A 19,078-nucleotide genomic window follows, 5' to 3' on the forward strand; every position below is an offset into this window, starting at 1 on the left:
AGTTGTACTTGAATTCTGGCTTCTCTTTCTACTATTCTTAAAAACAGTCAGTTGGTTCCAGAATTAAGTCTTGACGTTAATGGTTTGCGGTATTTAGACTTTGTTTTAAAATCTCTCTTTCTCTCAACACCGCTGGTCAAAATATAGCGTACTAGAACAGATTAAGTGAATAAACCCCCCTGTGCCTTTCTGTAGGGAAATTGTACTGTGCTTTCCAACCCCGGCTCATTTCTGGTGTAGGAGTTTCACGTAGAAATCCCAAGCTGGTAGTTCTCATGCTCGTAGAGGAAAGTACAGAACTGTGATGCCAAATCGTTTCATCTGAAACGGCAGATAGATCTCCGAGCGCGGTGTGATAATGGAGAACAAACAAGTGGCGCAAAGAGGCGTACTGCTGTTCTCTCACGTACTGAAATGTGAAAGAAGATAGAATAATGGTGCTAATTAAATACTTGTGCTGCCTTCTTAACAGCACGGGCAGAGGGAGTCGAGGTATCTGAGAAAGCAGCTGTTCTGAGTTTTTTTTTCTCCAAATCCCAGCTTTCATAACAGGCCTCTATTTTCATTTGTGGTGCGCAGGGGTTTAGCCAGGAAGCATTTATTAACATTAAAAGGAAATAGGTAATACAGCCTTTTTCCTCGTGAACGTTGCCTTAAGCTTTTGTAATTGAATCTATTTCCTACGTCTCCCCATTGCTCAGTTTGAGCCGTGGTGCTTTGTGCGTCGGCGAGACGATCTGCTCGCAACTGGTAACAAACGGAGCGCCTGGCTTTTGGCTTTTCTCTAGCCTTTTTCCTGTTTTTTCTAATCTATGTATTTACCCTTACTCTTCCCGAGTGTGCTCCTGGTGGTTTCCAGAATACCAGCTCCGTGTTACCGAGTTCTTCTGACTGTTCTTTTCCCTGTTTACTTCCCTCGTTTCCAAACTGCTCTCTGTAGATCTATTGATGCTATCCCCGACAACCAAAAGTATAAGCAGTTGCAGAGGGAGCTTTCTCAAGTGTTGACCCAGCGCCAGATCTACATCCAGCCTGATAACTAAACCAATCCAGGTACCCCCTGCCTGTCAGGTGTGACAACCAGCACTAAACCAGGACTCACCCAGCCAAGACCTCTGCATGATAACCGAGACCAGAACTAACCCCTAACTCCCGCAGACTGATAAACGACATCTGATCCGTGTTTCACCCAAGGGTTATTTCTTAATACGGCCGACTAAATGCTGTGATTTTTTTTTTATTTTTATTTTTTTTACTTTAAATCTCACTCCACCCCTTCCTCCCATTTGAAATATCACGCTCTGAGATGTGGCAGGACTTAACCACTTCGCACTCTAGCTTGAGAGCAAGAAAGGAGCACGTGGTCACGTACCCAAAGTGGTGGTGCCTTGGACCGATTCGATCCCAAAGCCCCGGGACTCTGTCCCTTGTGCGCCATCAGTTTTTCACAGCTGTGGTGCCACCACTTCAATGAAGAAACCCCCCTGTAATCTTCGTGTCCTCCCTGCAGAAAGGACCGAAACCTTGGAAGTCTCGCAGTTTTGAAAAAAAATAACGACTGGTACTTCCCATGACTTCTGAGTAAATGTCAGCTCATCCCATCTCCCCGATTTGCCTGCCGTATCTCGGATTTCCTTGGAGCTTGAAATCCAGTCCTGCTGGAGCTCTAGTGAAACGTTCCCAGCCTCCCCTTGCCCGTGCTCGGCACAGCCTCCGAAGGGGTTTGTTGGTGTGCTCTCGTTTGCTCTGGAGCTCTGAATGTCTCGGACGCACGGCAGCGACTAACCCTGAGCCAGTTTAACCTTCCACTCCAATTCGTAACGAGTTACAGATGTTGTCTTAAACACGTTAAGCTGACGAAGGGGAAAATGCACTGTTTGTTGATAATGGCCAAGAACCACTTCTTTAGCCTGTGACAAATGCGAATAGAAAATGTATATATTTTTATTAAAGCAGCGGAAGTCTCCAGAGACAGGAGAATGGAAATACTGTTAGAAAAATGTTAGGAAAATAAGCGACACAAAGAGCAGCCTTGTTTACAGGAGGCAGCATCCAGGCAAAATAAGGTAGCTTTCAGTGCTGAAAAGGCTGTGAAAATATGGTTTATGTGGGGAGAAATCCTCCCAAACTGGATCCTGACTGCTTCTCTGGGCTAGCAACTCCCGAAAAGTCCAGCAGTAGTATTCTGGCAGTGCTCATATTGAAGAGGGCTTTTTAAAAAGTGGAAATTTCTTAATTGTACCATTGAAAAAGGCGGTTCCTCCGCAGCTGTCTTACAAGATTGACTGCTGAAAAAAAGTGGCTTTTTTTTTTCCTATATCCAAAGTTCTAGCAAAAGGGAAGCCCTGCAGTAATCGTGCTGACAGTATCTCTGTTCTTCTTCGGCTGCTTTGATTCACTAATTGCTCTAGGGAAGGTTACAAACTGCAAAAGCAAATCGAAGAGGAGAAACTCTGGCCGCTTTTCCCACTGGTGAATCCCGGAGGGAAGTTTTGCCGCGGCTGCTCGACCCTGGGTGAACAGTCTGCAAAAAAAAAAAAACCCCAAACAGGTTCAGGAGCTCCCCCAGCCCCGGCCCTTTTCACCTGCGGGGGTCGAGGCTGGGTTTTCTCTGCCTTCCCGGCGCGGTGACGTGGGCGAGGGAGAGCGCTAACACCCTTCGCTGGTGGCACACTGGGCTTTTTCCAACCTGTAACGTAAAAAAAGCAATAAATTGGGGAATCTCCCTCCAGCAGCTGGAGGCTTGAATGGAGCTTCTGGGGAAGCGCGTCTCTCGGTGCCGTCCTTGCTGGAGTGAATTTTGCTTTGATGTACTCACCGAAGTGTTGACTTTGCCTTCCGCTTTCCGTATTAAAACAGGCAGCTGAGTTTGGTTTTCTCTAAGCCGGGGTCGAGGTGCTTCTCCTGCCTGTCGCCTCCCGAAGAGCCGCTCAGACCCCCCCTCCGGCAAACGCGTCGCCTCTCACTTCCCTTTCCTTCTTCCCCGCAGGTCTGTGCAGACTTTCGCAGACAAATCAAAACAAGAAGCTCTTAAAAACGACCTGGTGGAGGCTTTGAAGAGAAAGCAGCAAAGTTAAAGTACTCTTCATGCTAACAAGACATGCCATGCACTCGTTAGATTCCTTTCTTAGAAAACTCATCCCCCCCCCTTCCCCCTTGCCCTTTTCTGTTACGTCACGTCACGATTTGCATTCAGTACTATCCATGCAACGCCATCCTCTCCCCATGAATAAAGCTGTACAAACTTTTTCAGTCTCTGAGGCCTACTTTGCACCCCATTTTACTATTGAGACCTTAGGCTACGTTTCTGTAGAAGTCCATGTATTATTTTTCCCACCCCCCCCAACCCCGGGCCCTCTCTTCCACCCTCTCCCCCATTTATATGCATAACCACGGATCATTGTTCGTCTTTTCCTCCCCGCCTCCCTCCCGCCTTTTGTTACATTGGTGTAAAAAATGTAAAACAAAAATTTATTAAATACTTGTGACGTGTGAAAGAGGAAGAACTGGAGAAAAAAAAAAAAAAAAAGGAAAAAAAAAAAATAATAAATCTATTCCACGTATGTTTGGGGGCCGGAGAGAGGGGCTGGCTGGTGGGAGGGAGGGAGGAGAGGGTGTTCCTCGGTGTTGTACTATACTGACTCAACCAGATTTGGAAGGAGACGGTGATTTAGGAGACCTGCTGAAAGTTCTGCTCTTCTGTAGCCTGGTTCCAAGGCGCTTTTCTGTCAATTTTTATGGAATGCAAAAAAGGGTTTGTTTTCTTCTTCTTCTTCTTCTTTTTTTTTTTTTTTTGTTTTGATTCTTGGTTTTTTTTTGTAAAGCTTAAATTGAATCTACATCTGATACTTGAGCCTCCATACTAAAAAAAAAAAAAGAAAAAAAGAAAAAAAAAAAAGAAAAAAAAAGACTAAAATAAAAAAAAAAAATATCCCAGGAAGCAGTGTGTGCGGTTGGTGTCCTCCTTATTTCTCTTTCCTTCCTGCAGCGTTACTGGGGTTTGTGCTGTAAACTTTCCTTCGGAGCAACTGGGAGCCATCGCTGTGGCTGTGGGCAGGGAGACGTGCGCGTGGAAACAAGGGCCGCCTCTTCAGTCATCCAAACATCCAACCAGCCGCTCCGTTACGTGGCCACAGAAAGCAAGAAAGTTGGTTTTTTGTCTTTTTCTTCCGACGTTCAGGTTAGCTGGGCTTGGTTTTGAGACGTTCGGCTGCTGTTGGCACGTGGGGCGGTACCTGGCTGTTGGTACCCAGTTCCCTGCTGGACTTCCAAGGTGCTGGGACTGGGATGCTGCTGGGACCGATGCTTCAGGCATCCGCCAGGTGTATTTAGGGATGTGTTTAGAGGAGAAGGATTAGTCCGGCTTTACTGGGCATGTTAAAAATCGTCTCGGGGTGGAACCCGTGTGTTGAAACCCTCTGGTGGGCAGAGCAGAGGCGGTTGGGTTCACTTGGCAGCGTGAGGTGGATGGTTCCGAGCATCCGTGCTCGCCCGAAAGCTCCTTCTCTGCTTAGTCCCTGGGTGATTTGTGAACCTGCTCCAGGTTTTCCTTGTGGCCAGCGGGACCACGCGCAGCTTCAGCTCCGCCACCTCCTTCCACGTCCTTTGGTTATAACAAACTCGATCCTGGCAAAACTGAGAATTTGCAAAATTCCTGCTGGGCTCTTCCTGCCCGTGGCCCTTGGAATTAGCCTTCGGGTGAACCAGTGCAAATTGAGACTCTTGGCGTGAATATTGATTAACGCGCTCTAATTTTGCTTCTCTAATGTGACCTATTTCACATCCAGACATCTGCAGTGTGTTGGCAATCTCCGGATGTTTGAATATTTTTGTGGCCGGCCCTGGGGCGAGTGAGAAAGGGTGGTTTTGAGGCTGAAGGCGCCAGGAAAGCCCCGAGGTTTGTGGGGTGAGGAAAGCAGTTGCCAGAGAGCGTGAGAATAAGTCAGGGTTTTCCCTCCTGGCACCTTGGGCGTGGGAGCAACCTGTGGACATCTGCTCTTCTTGTGCCCAGCCTCGGGGAGAGTGAAAAATCATAGAATCACAGAAGGGTTTGGGTTGGAAGGGACCTTAAAGCCCACCCAGTGCCACCCCCTGCCCTGGGCAGGGACACCTCCCACCAGCCCAGGTTGCTCCAAGCCCCGTCCAACCTGGCCTTGAACCCCTCCAGGGATGGGGCAGCCACAGCTTCTCTGGGCAACCTGGGCCAGGGGCTCACCACCCTCACAGCAAACAATTTCTTCCTGATATCTCATCTAAATCTCCCCTCTTTCAGTTTGAAACCGTTACCCTTCGTCCTCTCAGTCCCCCCATCCTTCCTGTAGGCCCCCTTCAGGGACTGGAAGGGGCTGGAAGGTCTCCCCGGAGCCTTCTCTTCTCCAGGCTGAACCCCCCCAGCTCTCTCAGCCTGTCCCCACAGCAGAGGGGCTCCAGCCCTTGGATCATCTCCGTGGCCTCCTCTGGCCCCGCTCCAGCAGGTCCGTGTCCTCCTTGGGCTGAGGGTTCCAGTGCAGGGTGGACGGGAGGCAGCTGTCTCTTCAGGGGGAGGGTTTTGCTAAAGGTCTCACCAGGGCCAGGTGAGTTGGTCATTTACCCCATGGAGCGGTGGCACCTGTGGGGAGGACGGGAGGGGTCAGAAGACCCAAACTGACCCCCCGGGGTGCTGCAGCCCATCTGCCTGCTCAGGGTAAGAGCTGAGGGATGGAGGGGCTCAGTTGGATTGTCAGAGGGGTTTCTTGAAGGGCTTGGCTTTTTCAGGGGCTTCTTCAAGGGCTCTCTTTCTTCTGTGACCGACGTCTGTGGAAGACACTGTCTGCTCGCCTGCCTTTGATCCCCATCCGTGTGTTCCGGAATCTAGTTCCCATCCAGGCTGGAGCTTCCCCAGTGCCCGCCGGTGAGACCTCCCTGCGAGCCTGCAAGGCTTTTGCATACATATTTGTAAATATATTGCATCTATTTCCTTATTTCCTCTTTATTTCATTATTAATATTTCCTTAAGTAGAGCTGGGGAGGGAAAGGTTTTTTTACCTTTTCCTAAAATCGTAAATTTGTGGCAGTTTTTCCCTGAATGTGCTGCTGCGCTGGCATTCCGCAGAGGAAAGCAGAGCAGGACTGGAGGCTGTGCGGGACGCGCTGCTGCTACTCAAACCCTACGGGCCAGTTTGAAGCCGGCAACCGCCGGATGCCTTATGTTTTTGCATCCGGGGCTGCAGTGACTGCAGGAGGTGGCTGCTTTTGGGGCCGAGGTGGCCACAAAAGCCCGGGGCCCCAAGACTCGCGGGGCGATGGAAGCGGTTGCCAGAAAGCGTGAGGACAAGCCACAATTTTCCCTCCTGGCACCTTGGGCATGGGAGAAATCTCTGGATGTTTGCTCTTTTCGAGGACGGCCCTGGGGTGAGTGAGAAAGGGTGGTTTTGAGGTTGAAGGCACCAGGAAAGCCCCGAGGTTTGCAGGGGAATGAAAACGGTTGCCAGAGAGCGTGAGAACAAGCCAGCCTTTCCCAGGGCCCCCGGTCCCTGGTGCAGCTCATGGGACACGGGCAGGGGACATCGCACGCACACACGTATGTGTCTCAGAGCCGGCGTCCCCGAGGGGAGTGCGCAGGGAATGGGCCGTCATCATCCCTTGGTTCTGTCCGAGTGTACCGCTCTGAGCGACACAGGAGCAATTTCTCTTTCAGTGAATTGACTTTTCGGTAAGGTCTTGTCCTGGTTTGAGCGACGCAGGACTAAATTCTCTTCTAGTGCTTGGGAAAACTGCCCTTTTAGAAGGCTTTAGTGTCTGAATTGGGGAAAATCTTTATTTTATAGCCAGCTGTGGGATGTGGGTTTCAAGGTCTCGGTGTTTTCGAGCTCACCAGGTGCGGGGACGAGGAGGGACGAGACCCGGGCACTGGACCCAAGCTGCCAACAGGGTTATTTCAGACCATGAACGTCACATTCAACAGAAATGAGAAAATTTGCTGAGGAGTTCTCTCTCTTTATGTGATGGCTGTGACCCTGAGAACTCCTTGCCCCGGTGCCGGAGCCCTGAGCCCTTCCCTTCCTCCCGCAGTGTCCCACATGGGCTGTCCCTGCGGGGAGTGCACGGCTTCTGCTGGGGGAATGGGCTGGGTGTGATCCCCGTGTATTTTATACTGGTATTCGGGATAAATATTGCTTCTTTAATATTGTTAATTATTTAGTATTATACTGTTAAATCTGTAGGGTTAATAAAGGTCATTGGGTGATAGAATAAGTGTCTAAACTGGCTGCTGGCACATACACATGTATATATGTGTGTATTTTTATACCTCTGTGTATTAGAGGTTGTGTTTCTGGCTTTAAGAACAGCTCTTGGCCAGCTGGTCCGTGGCAAGTACCTACTGTCACGAGGCTTTGTTTCCGCGAGGAAGGTGTCCCAAACCCCATCCTGTCCCCCTGCCGTAGCTCTGCTCCGTAACTCCAGCTCTCCGGAAAGCAGCCGTGGCTTCCCCAGCGTGTCAGGGCCGAGCTGGAGACCTGAGCCCGCCGTAAGATACGCTCCTCCAATTAAACCAAGCCCCGGCGTCTTCATCTGTAATACAGAGGTATTGAGGGCTAACGAAGCTGGGCTTTCTGTCGTGCTAGGGATCTGCCGGTGGTTTGCATTAGCACCGGGTAGGAATTGTTTTTCTGCAATTCCTCGGGAAAGACGGCAGAGGAAATCCCGCGGGCTCGAGGAGGGGGAAGAGGCGAGCAGCCCCGTCGCCCGCGAGCCTGAAGGGGGAAAAGCGTCGCAAATTAATGGCGCGACAAAACCAGCAGCTTTGCTCAAGGGGCTCAAAGAGCCTGAAAAATAAATTTTCTTTCCAAAACCAAAGAGGGTCGGCTCCAAGCGCTGGTGTTTTAATTAACCTGCTCTTGCAGTTTGACGGGCATGGGGTGGCCTGAGTCCCGTTTCACGGACGAGCGAGGCTTGGCGTCCACGCTGGGAGGAGGGCGACCTCCTCGGGAAGGACAAATGTCACAGGAATGGCTGAGGAATCATAAATTAATGATAATACAGGTAAAGGCAGAGGGGGCACAGAGCGGGGCAGCGCTGGGAGTCGGGAAAGGAGCTGGAGAGGGAGAAAAGGGGAGCGAAAAGAAGCGCTAAGAGGGAGTGCAGGAAAAGGGACGTTCTTGTTTTCATAGGACACGTGTGAGCTTCTCTTGCAGGGCCTACAAGCTTTGGCTGGTTTTCCTCGTGCTCATTCCCTGAGACCCAGCGGCTCTTCCCGAGCAGAACCGGCTCGGCACAAGGGATGGGGCCGGGGAGGCAGCTCCTCTCCTCCGGGGTCACGGCTCTTCCCAAACCACCGCCGCTTCCAGCCCTCCTGCAGTCCCGGAGCCACCCTGCTGCTTGTGCAGGGCCCCGGCGGGGGCAGGGGGGGCACAAATTGATCAGCGCTGGGGATAAATTCATCACGTTGGGGGATAAACTGATGAAGGAGAGAGGGCAGGACCGAAAACCAGACCGAGCATCTTCTGCCTGGGTAACGGCCTCGGCAGCTAACCACGGAGCCGTGGAGCAACTCCCCCAAGAAATCCACGCAAATAAAAGGCAGGCGAGGCAAAAAACGAGAAGTGAGAGAAACGGAGACTCTGCGACACAAGAAGGAAGAGGCAGGAGCTGCCGGAGGAACTGACCAAATAACACTAAAGGAGGCAAGGACTTGTTTTGGAGACCCGTGAGCTGTGCTTATTAAAACAGGTATGTGCCGACCGAAAATACTTTGGTTAACGCTGCTCCTTCCTCCCCAGCTGGTTCCAGCCACTGCTGTATCTTCCAGAGAGAGGTCGGCGCTGGAGACGTGAGGCCCAGGGAGGTCAGTGGTGCTCCTGTTGGTGGCAGGTCGGTCACCTCTGTCCCCTCCCCGCAGCCCCTCAGGCTCTTTGCCAGCACCGGGGAAGCTCCGGCTCACCCCCGAGAGACGGGAGATAAAGAAGAAGTGACCGACCTCAGCTGTGGGGCACAAAAGCAGCGAAGAGCGACCTTCTGAGGTATGAAATAAATCCCTGTTTATCCCGATAGCGTCATTGGTATCAAAAGAGGCACGAGGTGTCTCAGCAGCATCCTCTTGCCGCACGGCTGGGCTTAGCGTCCGAGCAGCACAACGTGCCACCCGCTGGCTCAGGTCGTCCCCTCCCACGAGCCACCAGGGCGCAGGGGCCGGTTTGCCCGGCGTTACGGCCAGCTTTCTCCCCTGCATCGTCCTCTTCTCGCTGCGGGGCAGGTCCCTTCGTCAGCTCTCCAAGCCGTCACCCGGCTCGCCGAGAAGAGCATCCCTCTCTTCCCGGGTACTGGGTCTTCCTCTGCGATAGGCAAGGAACTGGAAGGAGATCTGAGAAGAGGTTAAGGCTCTTCATGCAACCAAGGCTGGATCTACGCGGCGCGGTGGGTCTCACCACCCAAAAAAAAGGCCGTTTGTGCCAGGAGAGGTGGAAACCGGACAACGAGCTTCATGCAAGTGAGGGTCTGAAGCATTCAGCTCTTGGCTGCAACACCATAAATTACTCACCGGCACGTGGTTGAGCAAGAACGGCTCAAATCAACCACTGAGGAGCATCAACCCGCCCGCTCCTGCCTCACCCTGCCTGCCCCGAGACGGGATCGCTCCCTGCAAAGCCTTGCCGGCGGGATGCGATCCCGGAGGGAAAGGATACAACCACGTCGAGGGAAAGGACGCCCAGGCTGCCCACCAGCCAGGGCAGGTGGTGCAGGACGTAGACGCCTTCGCCTTGCCCCGGCTCCGGGTTCTTCAGGAGGACGCTGAGGCCGTAGAGCAAGTTCCCCAGCATCACCAGGGCAAAGAGGGAGTAGGAGACCCCGATGGTGGATTTCCTCTTGTACTGGAAGAAGAGAGAGGAGCCTGGGTGCCGCTCTCCGAAATCTCACTAGAAAGTACTATTAATCACCCTCCCACCGAAAAAAAAAAAAAAGAGAAGAAAAAAGGTGGTGACTCAATGCGAAGAGCCTTTAAGTTCCCCTTTTGCTTGCAAATAAAGACAAAACGAAAGCCCCCCACCCTCAAAATGTTGGTATGTTAAAGGGAGGGGAGAAAAATGAATCAGGCTTTGGAGGGGAAATACAGAAAAAAATAGTCCCTTATGGAACGATACAAGACGGGGATCAGGGACTTTGGAGCAAAGAGGAGGAAGACGATCCCACCGGCCCTCTTCGTTCGGAAATCTCAGGACCCTGGGGGGGTCCCCAGGACCGGGCTGCCGTCCCCCTGCCCCCACGCTTACGTTCGTGTAGATCTGGGGGAGGCGGGAGCAGAGGTACAGCACGGAGGAGACGGAGCCGATGGTGAAGCCGACGATCTCGCTCTTGCTGAAAGGCTGCAAGGCAAAGGCGGGGGGTGCCGGGGCGGGGGGGTGCGCCACGAGCCGCCCCCTTGTTTTCAGAGAGGCGCTTCCCACCCAACGCCACGGCTCCGTGGAGCCGACGGCGGGGCCAAACCCCAGCCTTTGATTTCCCCGTCCATCCCTCGCCCCGCTGGGCGCCAGGCGGGACGGCGCTGGGGCAGTTTATCTCCTCTCCTCTCCCCGCCGTCGCCCAGCCCTAGGAACCCGCTCACCTTCGGCCCGAGCTCATCCCCGCCAGCGGAGAGCAGAGACCGCCCTTTGAACGCCGCCGGCTCCTGCGCCACGGCAGCTCCCCGGCCCAGCAGGGAGACGGTCCACACCGTGCCCAAGGAAAGGAAGACGAAGGCTGCGTTGATCGGGGCGGCGACTGCGGGGAATCAAGCGGAGGGTGGTTATGGGGGGGTCCTCCATCAGCCGCCCCCCTCTGCCAGGACCCCTCCCGGTGCAGAGACCTTCAAGCTCTCCCTTATCTCGGGAGGAACTCGGCAATAGCCGCCGCCGGCGTTTCATCTCGCAGCGATAGGGGCAGTTTGTAAGTTATCAGGGAGGAAACTGCTCCTATCTCGGCAGATCGAGAGCGTCCGGGTTTCTTTGGGTTTAGGGCTCTTAAAAATCATCCCTTTGCCATCTAAAAGCTTTTCAGCGACTTAACTCACACGTTCAAATCCCTGCCAGACCCAGCTCTGCTTTGACAGCAAGGCTTGTATTATATATTCTGTAAACAAGCTCTCCAGCATTAAAAAAATATATCGTCGATAGGCCAAATATCAATCGGCTTAATAAATTCAAATGGCGTTTATAAGTTAAATCATTTTCAGGGCCCAAAGGGAGGCCTGTTTGTATTTCACAGGAAGCTGCCACGCTAAAAAGTGGATTTTCCCTTGCTGTTTAAGCCTTGCAAGAGCTGTTCAGGTTCCCTTTTCACTCCGTTTGAACAGGGAGGGACTTCTCCATCACGTCAAGGCTGCCGTGACTCGCAAGCGGAGCACTGACCCCGAAACAGCCGGAAAACTTCACCCCTTCCCTTAAAGCGCTGGCCCGAGAGTCACGAGATCCGGCTGTGGTTTCCAGCTCCAGGATGGAATCACCCCATAGCTGCGGGTAAGTAATTTCTTTCTATAATTAACGTCACTCACAGGGGGTTTATTTTTCAACCCGGACACGGCCCGTGGCGGTTTGCAGGGTGTCCTGGTTTCAGCTGGGAAAGAGTTAATTCTCTTCCTAGCGATTGCTGTGAAAGCAATGTCCATAACACCCATTGGTTTTAGTTGTGGTATTTACACCGTTCGAGGTATAGCGAAGTGGTATTTACACGATTCAAGGACGTTTTTTCAGCTTCCCACAGAAGCACAGACAGGAGGATGGGACGGCCAATGGACTATTCCACACCGTAGCCCTCATGCTCAGTACAGAAACGGGGGCTGGCCGGGGAGGGGAGAATCCGTGATCGCTGCTCGGGACGGCGCCAATTCACTGCCTGGTGAGGGTGACCTGTGTCATCATTATTATTATTATTATTATTACTTTTCTGTTATTCTTTCTATTAAACTCTATTTATCTCAACCTAGGAGTTTATTTGCCTCCTTTTTTCCCTTCTTGGCAGGGAAAAAGAATGGGAAAAGCGTGGTTGTGGTTGCCGGCTGGGGTTAAACCTGGACGCTGGGGGTTGCAGAAGCTCCAGGCATGGCCAGTAGCTATTTTCTAGCTGGAGCTTTCACGCACGCTCAGGTTATCCAAGAAAAAAAACCCCAGCGAGCCACAGGTGGCATCCCTGATGTGTCTCCCCCAGGGATGGATGGCTTCCCCTCCCAGCTCCGCAGCTGGGGACAAGCCAGCCCGAAAGCCGTGCCAAGGGGAGCGCAGGACCCCCCCCCCCCCCCCAGCCCTCGAACCCCAACTCACATCCTCGGCCCCGGTTCTTCACTTTGTAGTAGCCGTAGAGCGACAGCATCACCAGGTCCGCCAGCACGTAGTAAACGGCCGTGTAAACCTGTGGGGAGAAGGACGGGTCGGTGCTACCTGCAGAAAGGCTCTGGCTGATGGTTGGGATGGGCCAGTGTCCCGGGGCATGGCACCACATCGCATCCCGGGGGAGAAGGGAGCATCCCAGGGGGGAGGAGAAGGAAGGGAGCATCCCTGGGGGCAGGAAAAGGAAGGGAACATCACCCGGGGGGAGGAGGAAGGCAGCATCCTCTGGAGGGCAGGAGAAAGGAGGAGGCATCCCGTGGTGGGGGGAGAAGGGAGGAAGCATCCCCCAGGGGAGGCGAGAAGGAAGGGAGCATCCCTGGGGGGAAGAGAAGGAAGGAGCATCCCCGGGGGCAAAAGGGACCATCCCCATCCCGGGGGGTGGAGAAGGGAACATCCCCATGGCCATTTGTGTCCCTGGATCCCAGTGCCGGATGAAGCAGCTCCGCTCCCATCCCATCCCATCCCATCCCATCCCATCCCATCCCATCCCTCCTCCCCGGAGCCGGGGGTGTTGCAGAGCTGACCCAGCGCCAGCGAGTGGGTCGGTACCTGCAGCGGCAACTGGTCGGCCAGGAAGGAACCGATGAGGTTGAGGAGGTCTCCGCCCAGCCATCCCAGCAAGAAATAGATGGAGAGAGCTCGGTCCATGATGCCCGTTTTGCAGGCTTGGTAAAACTGCCTGCAAGAGAGAGAGAGTCGGGCAGAGCCACAAACCGGAACCCCCGGCCGGCTCAGCGCTACCTGGGAACCATCCCCAGGTTTCCCTGGTGCTCCCAATCCCTGGATCGTTTCCCAGTTGCCACCCGCCCAACGCACTCGTAGCAGGGAGGAAAAGCAAAGATTTCCTCTCGCAAAGCCACGTGCGACCCTGAAAACTGCCTCCCTGAAAAGTCCCGCGACCCCCTCCCTGGGTGCTCGCAGCATCCCGCCGGGCTCAGTCCCTCGTGATCCATCCCTCGTGCGGGGGCAGAAAGCAGCGAGGAGAAGCACCCGTCGCAGAAAACACCTCTCCGGTTACGAAATAACCCGATGACACACCGAGACCGAGCGTGACCCCCCCTCCCCGGCCACGTCCCCCTCCGCCACAGTTGTCCCCAGCACTTCCATGAAGCCCAGGGCTGCTGGAAACATTTCTTCCGCGTGTCTGACCTGCAACGACTGCATTGCAGTTGGCTTACGTGGGTTATTACAGGCGCCAAGCACAATAATAACGATATAACAACAAACAAGGCTTTGGGGCTGCTCCCTCTCCTCCTCTTAAACCCAATTTTTTCCAAGCCCAGATTGCTTTTGCCAGGGAGATTTAATAATCCGGGCAAGTTGCGCTTGAAATGTGATTTTTAGCGCGGGGTGTTGCGCCCAGGGAAGGGCTCAGCCGGGTTTTTTGGGAGCGAAACTTACGGAAAAGAGGCAGCTGCAAAGCAGAAGATGGAGACCAGACCCAGGACGACGCTGGCGATGTCCCGGCCGTCCTGGGCGCATTCGTTGAACACCTCCATCACCCAACGGGAGCCGTTGGGACAGTCGGAAAGATTCCCGGACGGGAGACCCCTCCAGCGCGGCGCACCCATGGCTGTCAGGCACCCAGCTCGGCCGGGGAACGTTTATCAGCCAAACCGTTGGGATAACGCTGGGAAAAAAACAATAACACAGGAAAAAAATCAAGTAACACCGGGGAAAAATATTAGGAACGCGCTCACGGCTCCCCCGGCTCCGGCTTGAAGCTGGCTCGTATTGCAAAAATAAGCTGATTACTGGTTAACACACCTTTACTGGCGTTAATTTCGCGTCCGGAGGGATGACGCGACCGGGAAAGCCGTCGGCCCCACAGGATTTGGCCTCAAAAAAGAAATCGAACCCACCCGGCGCATCCATACGGAACAGGGACTTACCTCGTCCCGGCGTCGCTTTGGAAATTGGCTTTATCTTTCTTTGGAAAACGCTGCTTTTTCGGAAACTTGGTTTTTTTGGTGTTTCTTTTTTTTTTAAAAGTTTGGGATTTTTTGCCCCCCGCAACTTCACTGCTTCTTCACAATCTCGCCGGCCGGGTTTCCTTTGCCAACCTGCCGCTTCTTCAGAAACTTGCTGTTTTTCATCCAAACCCGCTGCCTTTTTGGGGAAGTTGCTGGGGTTTTTGGTTTGGTTGTTTTGCTTTGTTTTGTTTTTTAAATAATCTGCCGCTTTGAGGGCAAATCACCGGCTATTTTGCGAACCTGCGGCTTTTTCAGAACCTTGCCCTTTTTCCCTAAACTGCCTTTTTTTTTTTTTTTTTTTTTTTTTCCGGAAACTTGCTGGGTTTGGCGCAAAACCCGCCGGTTTTGGGGCGCACCGCCCCGGTGCGGAGGGAGCCGGCGCCGCCGCTCTGCGCATGCGCGGCGAGACCTTGCCCCCCCCCCCCCCCCCCCGGGGGCGGGGCGGGTGCTCTCCCTGCGGTCCGCCCCCCGCCCGCGCATGCGCAGTGGCGGCGGCGGCCATGGCGGCGGCGGCGGCGGCCGGGGGAGCGCGGCCCGGTGTGGTGCTGGGCGCTATGGAGGTGGGGCGGCGCGCCGGGCCCGAAGCGAGCGCCGCGCTGCTCCGCGCCTTCCTGCGGCGAGGGTACCGCCTCCTCGACACCGCTTACATGTACGCGGGAGGAGAGTCTGAGCGCATTCTGGGCACGCTGCTGGCCGGAGGCGCGGAGCCCGGTACGGACGGGGGCTGGTCGCAGTGGGGTTGGGGAGGGGGCGGTCTGTGAGGAGAGGGGCCTTCCCTGAGGAGAAGGGGCCTCCCTGGGTCCGTTCCCTGTGGAGAAGGGCCTTCCCTGCCAGGCTGACACCGTCCCTGAGGAGAAGGGACTTCCCTGGGCCCGTTCCCTGAGGAGAAGGATCTGCTCTGCCAGGCTGACACCGTCCGTGAGGAGAAGGGCTTTCCCCCAGTCCCGGTCCCTGAGGACAAGGGTTTTCCTTGCAAGGCTGACACTGTCCATGAGGAGAAAGGACCTCCCTGGGCCCATTCCTTGAGGAGAAGGGTCTTCCCTGCCAGGCTGACACTGTCCCTCTGGAGAAGGATCTGCTCTGCCAAGCTGACACCGTCCCTGAGCAGAAAGGACTTCCCTGGACCCCTTCCCTGAGGAGAACAATCTCCTCTGCCAGGCTGACACTGTCCCTGAGCAGAAGGGACCTCCCTGGACCCATTCCCTGAGGAGACGGGTCTTCCCTGCCAGGGTGACACCGTCCCTGAGGGGAAGGGACTCCCCTGCTAGTGCTGACCCCCAGGCTTTGAGGAGAAGACCTCTAGGGGAAGACCTCCAGTCCCTAAGGGGACGAGCCTCCCCTGCTAGGCTGACGTGGTTCCGGAGGAGAAGGGCCTTTCTTGAAACACCTTGAGGAATGCTTGCATTATTCCCCTTCTCCCCATTCCTTTCCTGAAGGTGGAAACGTCCCTGCTTATACTTTCTTTCTGTCTGCCAGTGGAAGTCGCCACCAAAGCCAACCCCTGGGATGGGAAGACACTGAAGCCCGAGAGTGTGCGATCGCAGCTGGACACGTCCCTGGAGAGGCTGAAGAGGAAGAGCGTGGAGCTCTTCTACCTCCATGCTCCTGACCATGGGACCCCAGTGGAGGAGACGCTGCGTGCCTGCAATGAGCTGCACAAAGAAGTAAAGTGGGAAGTCCAAGCCTGGACCATCTGTTGATTCCCTCCCTTTCTTTAAACCAGGGCTGCTGCTTGTGCCCTTGTGCAGGGGGTTGGTGCAGCGCTAGGAAGAGGGGACACACATGACCAGGGCAAAGCTAAATGAGTAACGCTCCGGTGCGTGTTCACGTGGTGCACTTTGTTCTCAAAAGCTCTTGGAAACCTGAGAACATATGAACTTTGCTTTCAGCCATGTTAACTGACTCGGTTAAGATTAGTGCTGGCAATGGGTGAAGAAGAATTCCTGAATTGCTTTAATCTAATAGTGCCATTAAATTAGAAGGTGTGAATTCAAAATAAACAGAAAGCAGGAGATATTTTTGTCTCATAATTCACAGTCATCTAGAAGAGGTGAGCAGGGATGAGGAAAGAACTCTGGAATAAAATTTCGGCAACTGTTGTTTTCACCGTGTGCATCTTGCACCATCTAGATCAAATGCGCTTTTAAAAACTGGAACCGAATACCTTTTTATTCCTCTGCAGGGAAAGTTTAAAGAACTTGGTCTGTCAAACTACGCAGCTTGGGAGGTCGCAGAAATCTGCACCATCTGCAAATACAACAACTGGGTGATGCCAACGGTGTACCAGGTGAGGGATGGGGGCTTGCTGTGATCCAGCAGATCTTTTGTGGAGGCTGTGATGAATCAAACCAAAACAGTACGAGGGTTCAGATCAGAACAGCGTACGGATGGTTCTGTGTCCTTACAGCCATGGTCAGTCACCACGGGGAGGGGTCTGGGAGCCCCGGTCTCAGACCAGCCCCCAGTCTGCCAGATATAAATATAGAAAAGGAAACTGCTGCAGTTAGTCTGGGAAGTCCTTTCAGGACACACGTGATTAGAAAGCTGAGTGAGATCACCTCAGAAAAAGCTGAGTACGCATTTTTTGCTTGAGTCAGTGACTCCCTTCATGTGGAACTTAAAAATTTTGTGTTGCTTGCAATCCTTTAGAAAGCCTGTTCCTAATAATAACCGTGTGTGACCTGTAGCTGCTCTTCTGCGTAAGAGTCTTGTGAGGAAAGGGTGGGGAAAAGGCTGTTCCAGGTGCTCGTGACCACTGTCATGAGGTGGCATTTCAAGTTCTTTGTCTCTCTCACCTTTGTGCAGGGTATGTACAATGCAACCACTCGCCAGGTGGAAGCCGAGCTGTTCCCTTGCCTGAGGTACTACGGACTGCGGTTCTACGCCTACAATCCCCTGGCAGGTATAAGGAGGGAAAGGGTAAGGCTTTGAGAGAAAAACATGTCAAAAGGGGGCTGTAGAAGAGCCATCCCTAAATGTGCTGCTGACCCTTTGCAGGAGGGCTGCTGACTGGCAAGTACAAGTATGAGGACAAAGACACACGCCAGCCCACTGGAAGGTTTTTTGGGAATGACTGGGCTCAAGCCTATAGGGACAGGTACGTTTTGAGCAGGGAGATGTGGCAGGAACGGCTGCATAAAAATCCCACACTGATAATCAGCTGAGAGGAAGCAGAATTGACCAAAGCTTGTTCAGTGACTATGCCTGCACATGTGGTTGGGTCCGTGGCTTGTGACTGAGCTTTGCAGAGTGGTTTTTAGGCTCAGCTTCCTCCTGGCTTGCAGCAGGGGATTGCAGAAGTCCTCAGAGGCTACAGAGTTGTATGAGGCTTCCTGAAAGCCTTTCGAACTTGCTTGGAATATAGATGTACCATTCACTAGAGGTCCCAAGGGCAATAAAAGCGATTTCTCTTCTTGTAGGTATTGGAAGAAGGATAATTTTGAAGGAATTGCCCTAGTAGAAAGAGCTCTGAAAGATGCTTACGGTTCCAATGCACCGAGCCTGACCTCTGCTGCTTTGCGCTGGTTGTACAATCACTCCAAACTGCAGGTAAGAGCTCGACGCGCCTGTAGCCGGCAGCCTGCACAGCACCACCAGGACTGGGCAGCTGCTGGGGCACGGAGATGAGGAAGTGTCTGCATTCAAATAGTTATCTTTGAATCTGCACATCCTGGGGGCTTCTGGCCTCCCAGAGTGAATGTTGCTGTACGGATCGTGCCTGCCAGGCTGTAGGAGCGAGTCAGCTCTGCATTTCCCCACAGTATCCTGTATTCACAGGACTGGAAGAAGTGGAAGACTTTAAGTGCTAATTACTGGGGTCTTGGCTTCCCACCCAGACAGCTTCCCTGCAAGATGACTTTGCTTTTCATCGGATTAGGAAATTAATGGTTATATTCCAAATCTCCCAAAAATGTTCCCATAGCCCCTTGTAAAGTAGGATTTGGCAGCTTTTGAGGAGTCAGCATGACTTGGAGCTGTTCCGGCCCTGTGAACAGAACCCCACGGTGTCAGTTGTCTAAACATCCAGAAGTTACTGGATGTTCTTTACTGGAAAGAAACATTTAAAGTTTGGCCTGCAGTGGCTTGGGAGGGGAACCAGGTTTCTTTTGGGCTCAGCAACTCTTCTTATCACTTTCCAGGGTTCTCTTGGAGACGCGGTGATCATTGGGATGTCCAACTTGGAGCAGCTAGAGCAGAACCTTGACTACAGCCAAGAGGGTCCCCTGCTCCCGCCCGTCGTGGAGGCATTTGACAACGCCTGGAACCTCACGGCGCATGACTGCCCCAACTATTTCCGCTAGAGACTGGGGTAGGGAGAAGAAAGCGGGTGTTGAGGGGGATGGATAATGGAGCGCAGGTCTCGAAGCTCGGGAGAGGCACTTACCCACCCTGCCCCTTTGATCGACGTGTAAATGGGTTGAGATTTTTCCCTGTAATTAGTGAAGCTCTGTAGGATCCACTACTGCTGTCAGCACTTCTTGTGTTGGGCCATGCCTTATTCTTTCTCCCCTCTTGGACCTTTGGCGCCACACAGCACACACTATGATTTAAAGATGCAGTTGATCGGGGAAAACGGACACACAACTGGATGAAGGCCCCAGCTCTGCTTTAATATGAAATCTTAAATAATTATATACAATAAAACCTTTTTCTAACACAGACCCTATCTCTTAACTGTACCTATAACCTGGCTGGCACCTGCTTATCAGCGCTCCGTGACTTTGAGCGCAATAGCTTCTTCTGAAGCTTTTATCAGAAATAAGAACAAAC

General features: G+C 53.2%; 4 protein-coding genes across 11 annotated transcripts in view; 2 read left to right on the forward strand and 2 right to left on the reverse strand.

Moving 5' to 3' along the window:
- The window catches only part of CAPZB (capping actin protein of muscle Z-line subunit beta), a 59,927-nt gene extending 56,680 nt beyond the window's left edge, over window positions 1-3,247 (forward strand). For 2 of the 3 annotated variants that reach the window (XM_063353568.1, XM_063353567.1), the window contains 2 exons: window positions 941-1,053; window positions 2,990-3,247. In XM_063353568.1, the coding sequence (XP_063209638.1) occupies window positions 941-1,043 (103 nt within the window). In that variant the 3' untranslated portion in view covers window positions 1,044-1,053; window positions 2,990-3,247. The remainder of the gene's footprint in view (window positions 1-940; window positions 1,054-2,989) is intronic. The other variant, XM_063353569.1, reaches the window with a different exon arrangement.
- Window positions 3,248-3,940: 693 nt separating this feature from the next.
- Window positions 3,941-9,208, reverse strand: LOC134524183 (uncharacterized). 3 transcript variants are annotated; one of them, XM_063353943.1, is made up of 2 exons: window positions 7,358-9,208; window positions 3,941-5,608 (listed from the first exon to the last, which is right to left on the reverse strand). In XM_063353943.1, the coding sequence occupies exon 1, from the start codon at window positions 9,206-9,208 to the stop codon at window positions 8,207-8,209; it is 1,002 nt and encodes a 333-aa protein (XP_063210013.1). In that variant the 3' UTR covers window positions 3,941-5,608; window positions 7,358-8,206. The 3 variants fall into 3 exon arrangements, with proteins under 3 accessions (XP_063210013.1, XP_063210012.1, XP_063210011.1); XM_063353942.1 differs by having other exon boundaries at window positions 3,941-6,385; XM_063353941.1 differs by having other exon boundaries at window positions 3,941-5,917; window positions 6,025-9,208.
- Window positions 8,656-14,695, reverse strand: SLC66A1 (solute carrier family 66 member 1). 4 transcript variants are annotated; one of them, XR_010073511.1, is made up of 9 exons: window positions 14,228-14,691; window positions 13,737-13,965; window positions 12,885-13,014; window positions 12,270-12,357; window positions 10,580-10,734; window positions 10,248-10,340; window positions 9,663-9,848; window positions 8,957-9,340; window positions 8,656-8,837 (listed from the first exon to the last, which is right to left on the reverse strand). XR_010073511.1 is itself a non-coding variant. In XM_063353945.1 (8 exons), exons 2-8 carry the CDS (start codon window positions 13,904-13,906, stop codon window positions 9,242-9,244), a joined length of 921 nt encoding a protein of 306 aa, XP_063210015.1. In that variant the 5' UTR covers window positions 13,907-13,965; window positions 14,228-14,691; the 3' UTR covers window positions 8,656-9,241. The 4 variants fall into 4 exon arrangements, 3 of the variants coding, with proteins under 3 accessions (XP_063210015.1, XP_063210016.1, XP_063210014.1); XM_063353945.1 differs by having other exon boundaries at window positions 8,656-9,340; XM_063353946.1 differs by lacking the exon at window positions 10,248-10,340 and having other exon boundaries at window positions 8,656-9,340; window positions 14,228-14,695.
- A 92-nt stretch (window positions 14,696-14,787) lies between these two features.
- On the forward strand, window positions 14,788-18,967 carry AKR7A2 (aldo-keto reductase family 7 member A2). The gene is made up of 7 exons (XM_063353636.1): window positions 14,788-15,019; window positions 15,785-15,972; window positions 16,491-16,595; window positions 17,114-17,210; window positions 17,306-17,405; window positions 17,728-17,857; window positions 18,448-18,967. Exons 1-7 carry the CDS (start codon window positions 14,809-14,811, stop codon window positions 18,607-18,609), a joined length of 993 nt encoding a protein of 330 aa, XP_063209706.1. The 5' UTR covers window positions 14,788-14,808; the 3' UTR covers window positions 18,610-18,967.
- The last annotated feature ends 111 nt before the right edge of the window (window positions 18,968-19,078 follow it).

The sequence above is a fragment of the Chroicocephalus ridibundus genome, chromosome 16 (assembly GCF_963924245.1).
Source record: "Chroicocephalus ridibundus chromosome 16, bChrRid1.1, whole genome shotgun sequence".
Lineage (NCBI taxonomy): Eukaryota > Metazoa > Chordata > Aves > Charadriiformes > Laridae > Chroicocephalus > Chroicocephalus ridibundus.

Excerpts from the sequence above, each read along its gene's own strand:
- SLC66A1 (XM_063353944.1), bottom strand. The coding sequence starts at position 13,906 with ATGGGTGCGCCGCGCTGGAGGGGTCTCCCGTCCGGGAATCTTTCCGAC. Across the intron at positions 13,015-13,736 it reads TTTGCAGCTGCCTCTTTTCC|GCAGTTTTACCAAGCCTGCA; the intron begins GTAAGTTTCGCT and ends TCTCTCTTGCAG. Across the intron at positions 12,358-12,884 it reads CCGACCAGTTGCCGCTGCAG|GTTTACACGGCCGTTTACTA; the intron begins GTACCGACCCAC and ends TTCTCCCCACAG.
- LOC134524183 (XM_063353943.1), bottom strand. The coding sequence starts at position 9,208 with ATGCAGGGGAGAAAGCTGGCCGTAACGCCGGGCAAACCGGCCCCTGCG.
- AKR7A2 (XM_063353636.1), top strand. The coding sequence starts at position 14,809 with ATGGCGGCGGCGGCGGCGGCCGGGGGAGCGCGGCCCGGTGTGGTGCTG. Across the intron at positions 16,596-17,113 it reads TGATGCCAACGGTGTACCAG|GGTATGTACAATGCAACCAC; the intron begins GTGAGGGATGGG and ends ACCTTTGTGCAG. Across the intron at positions 17,858-18,447 it reads ACAATCACTCCAAACTGCAG|GGTTCTCTTGGAGACGCGGT; the intron begins GTAAGAGCTCGA and ends ATCACTTTCCAG.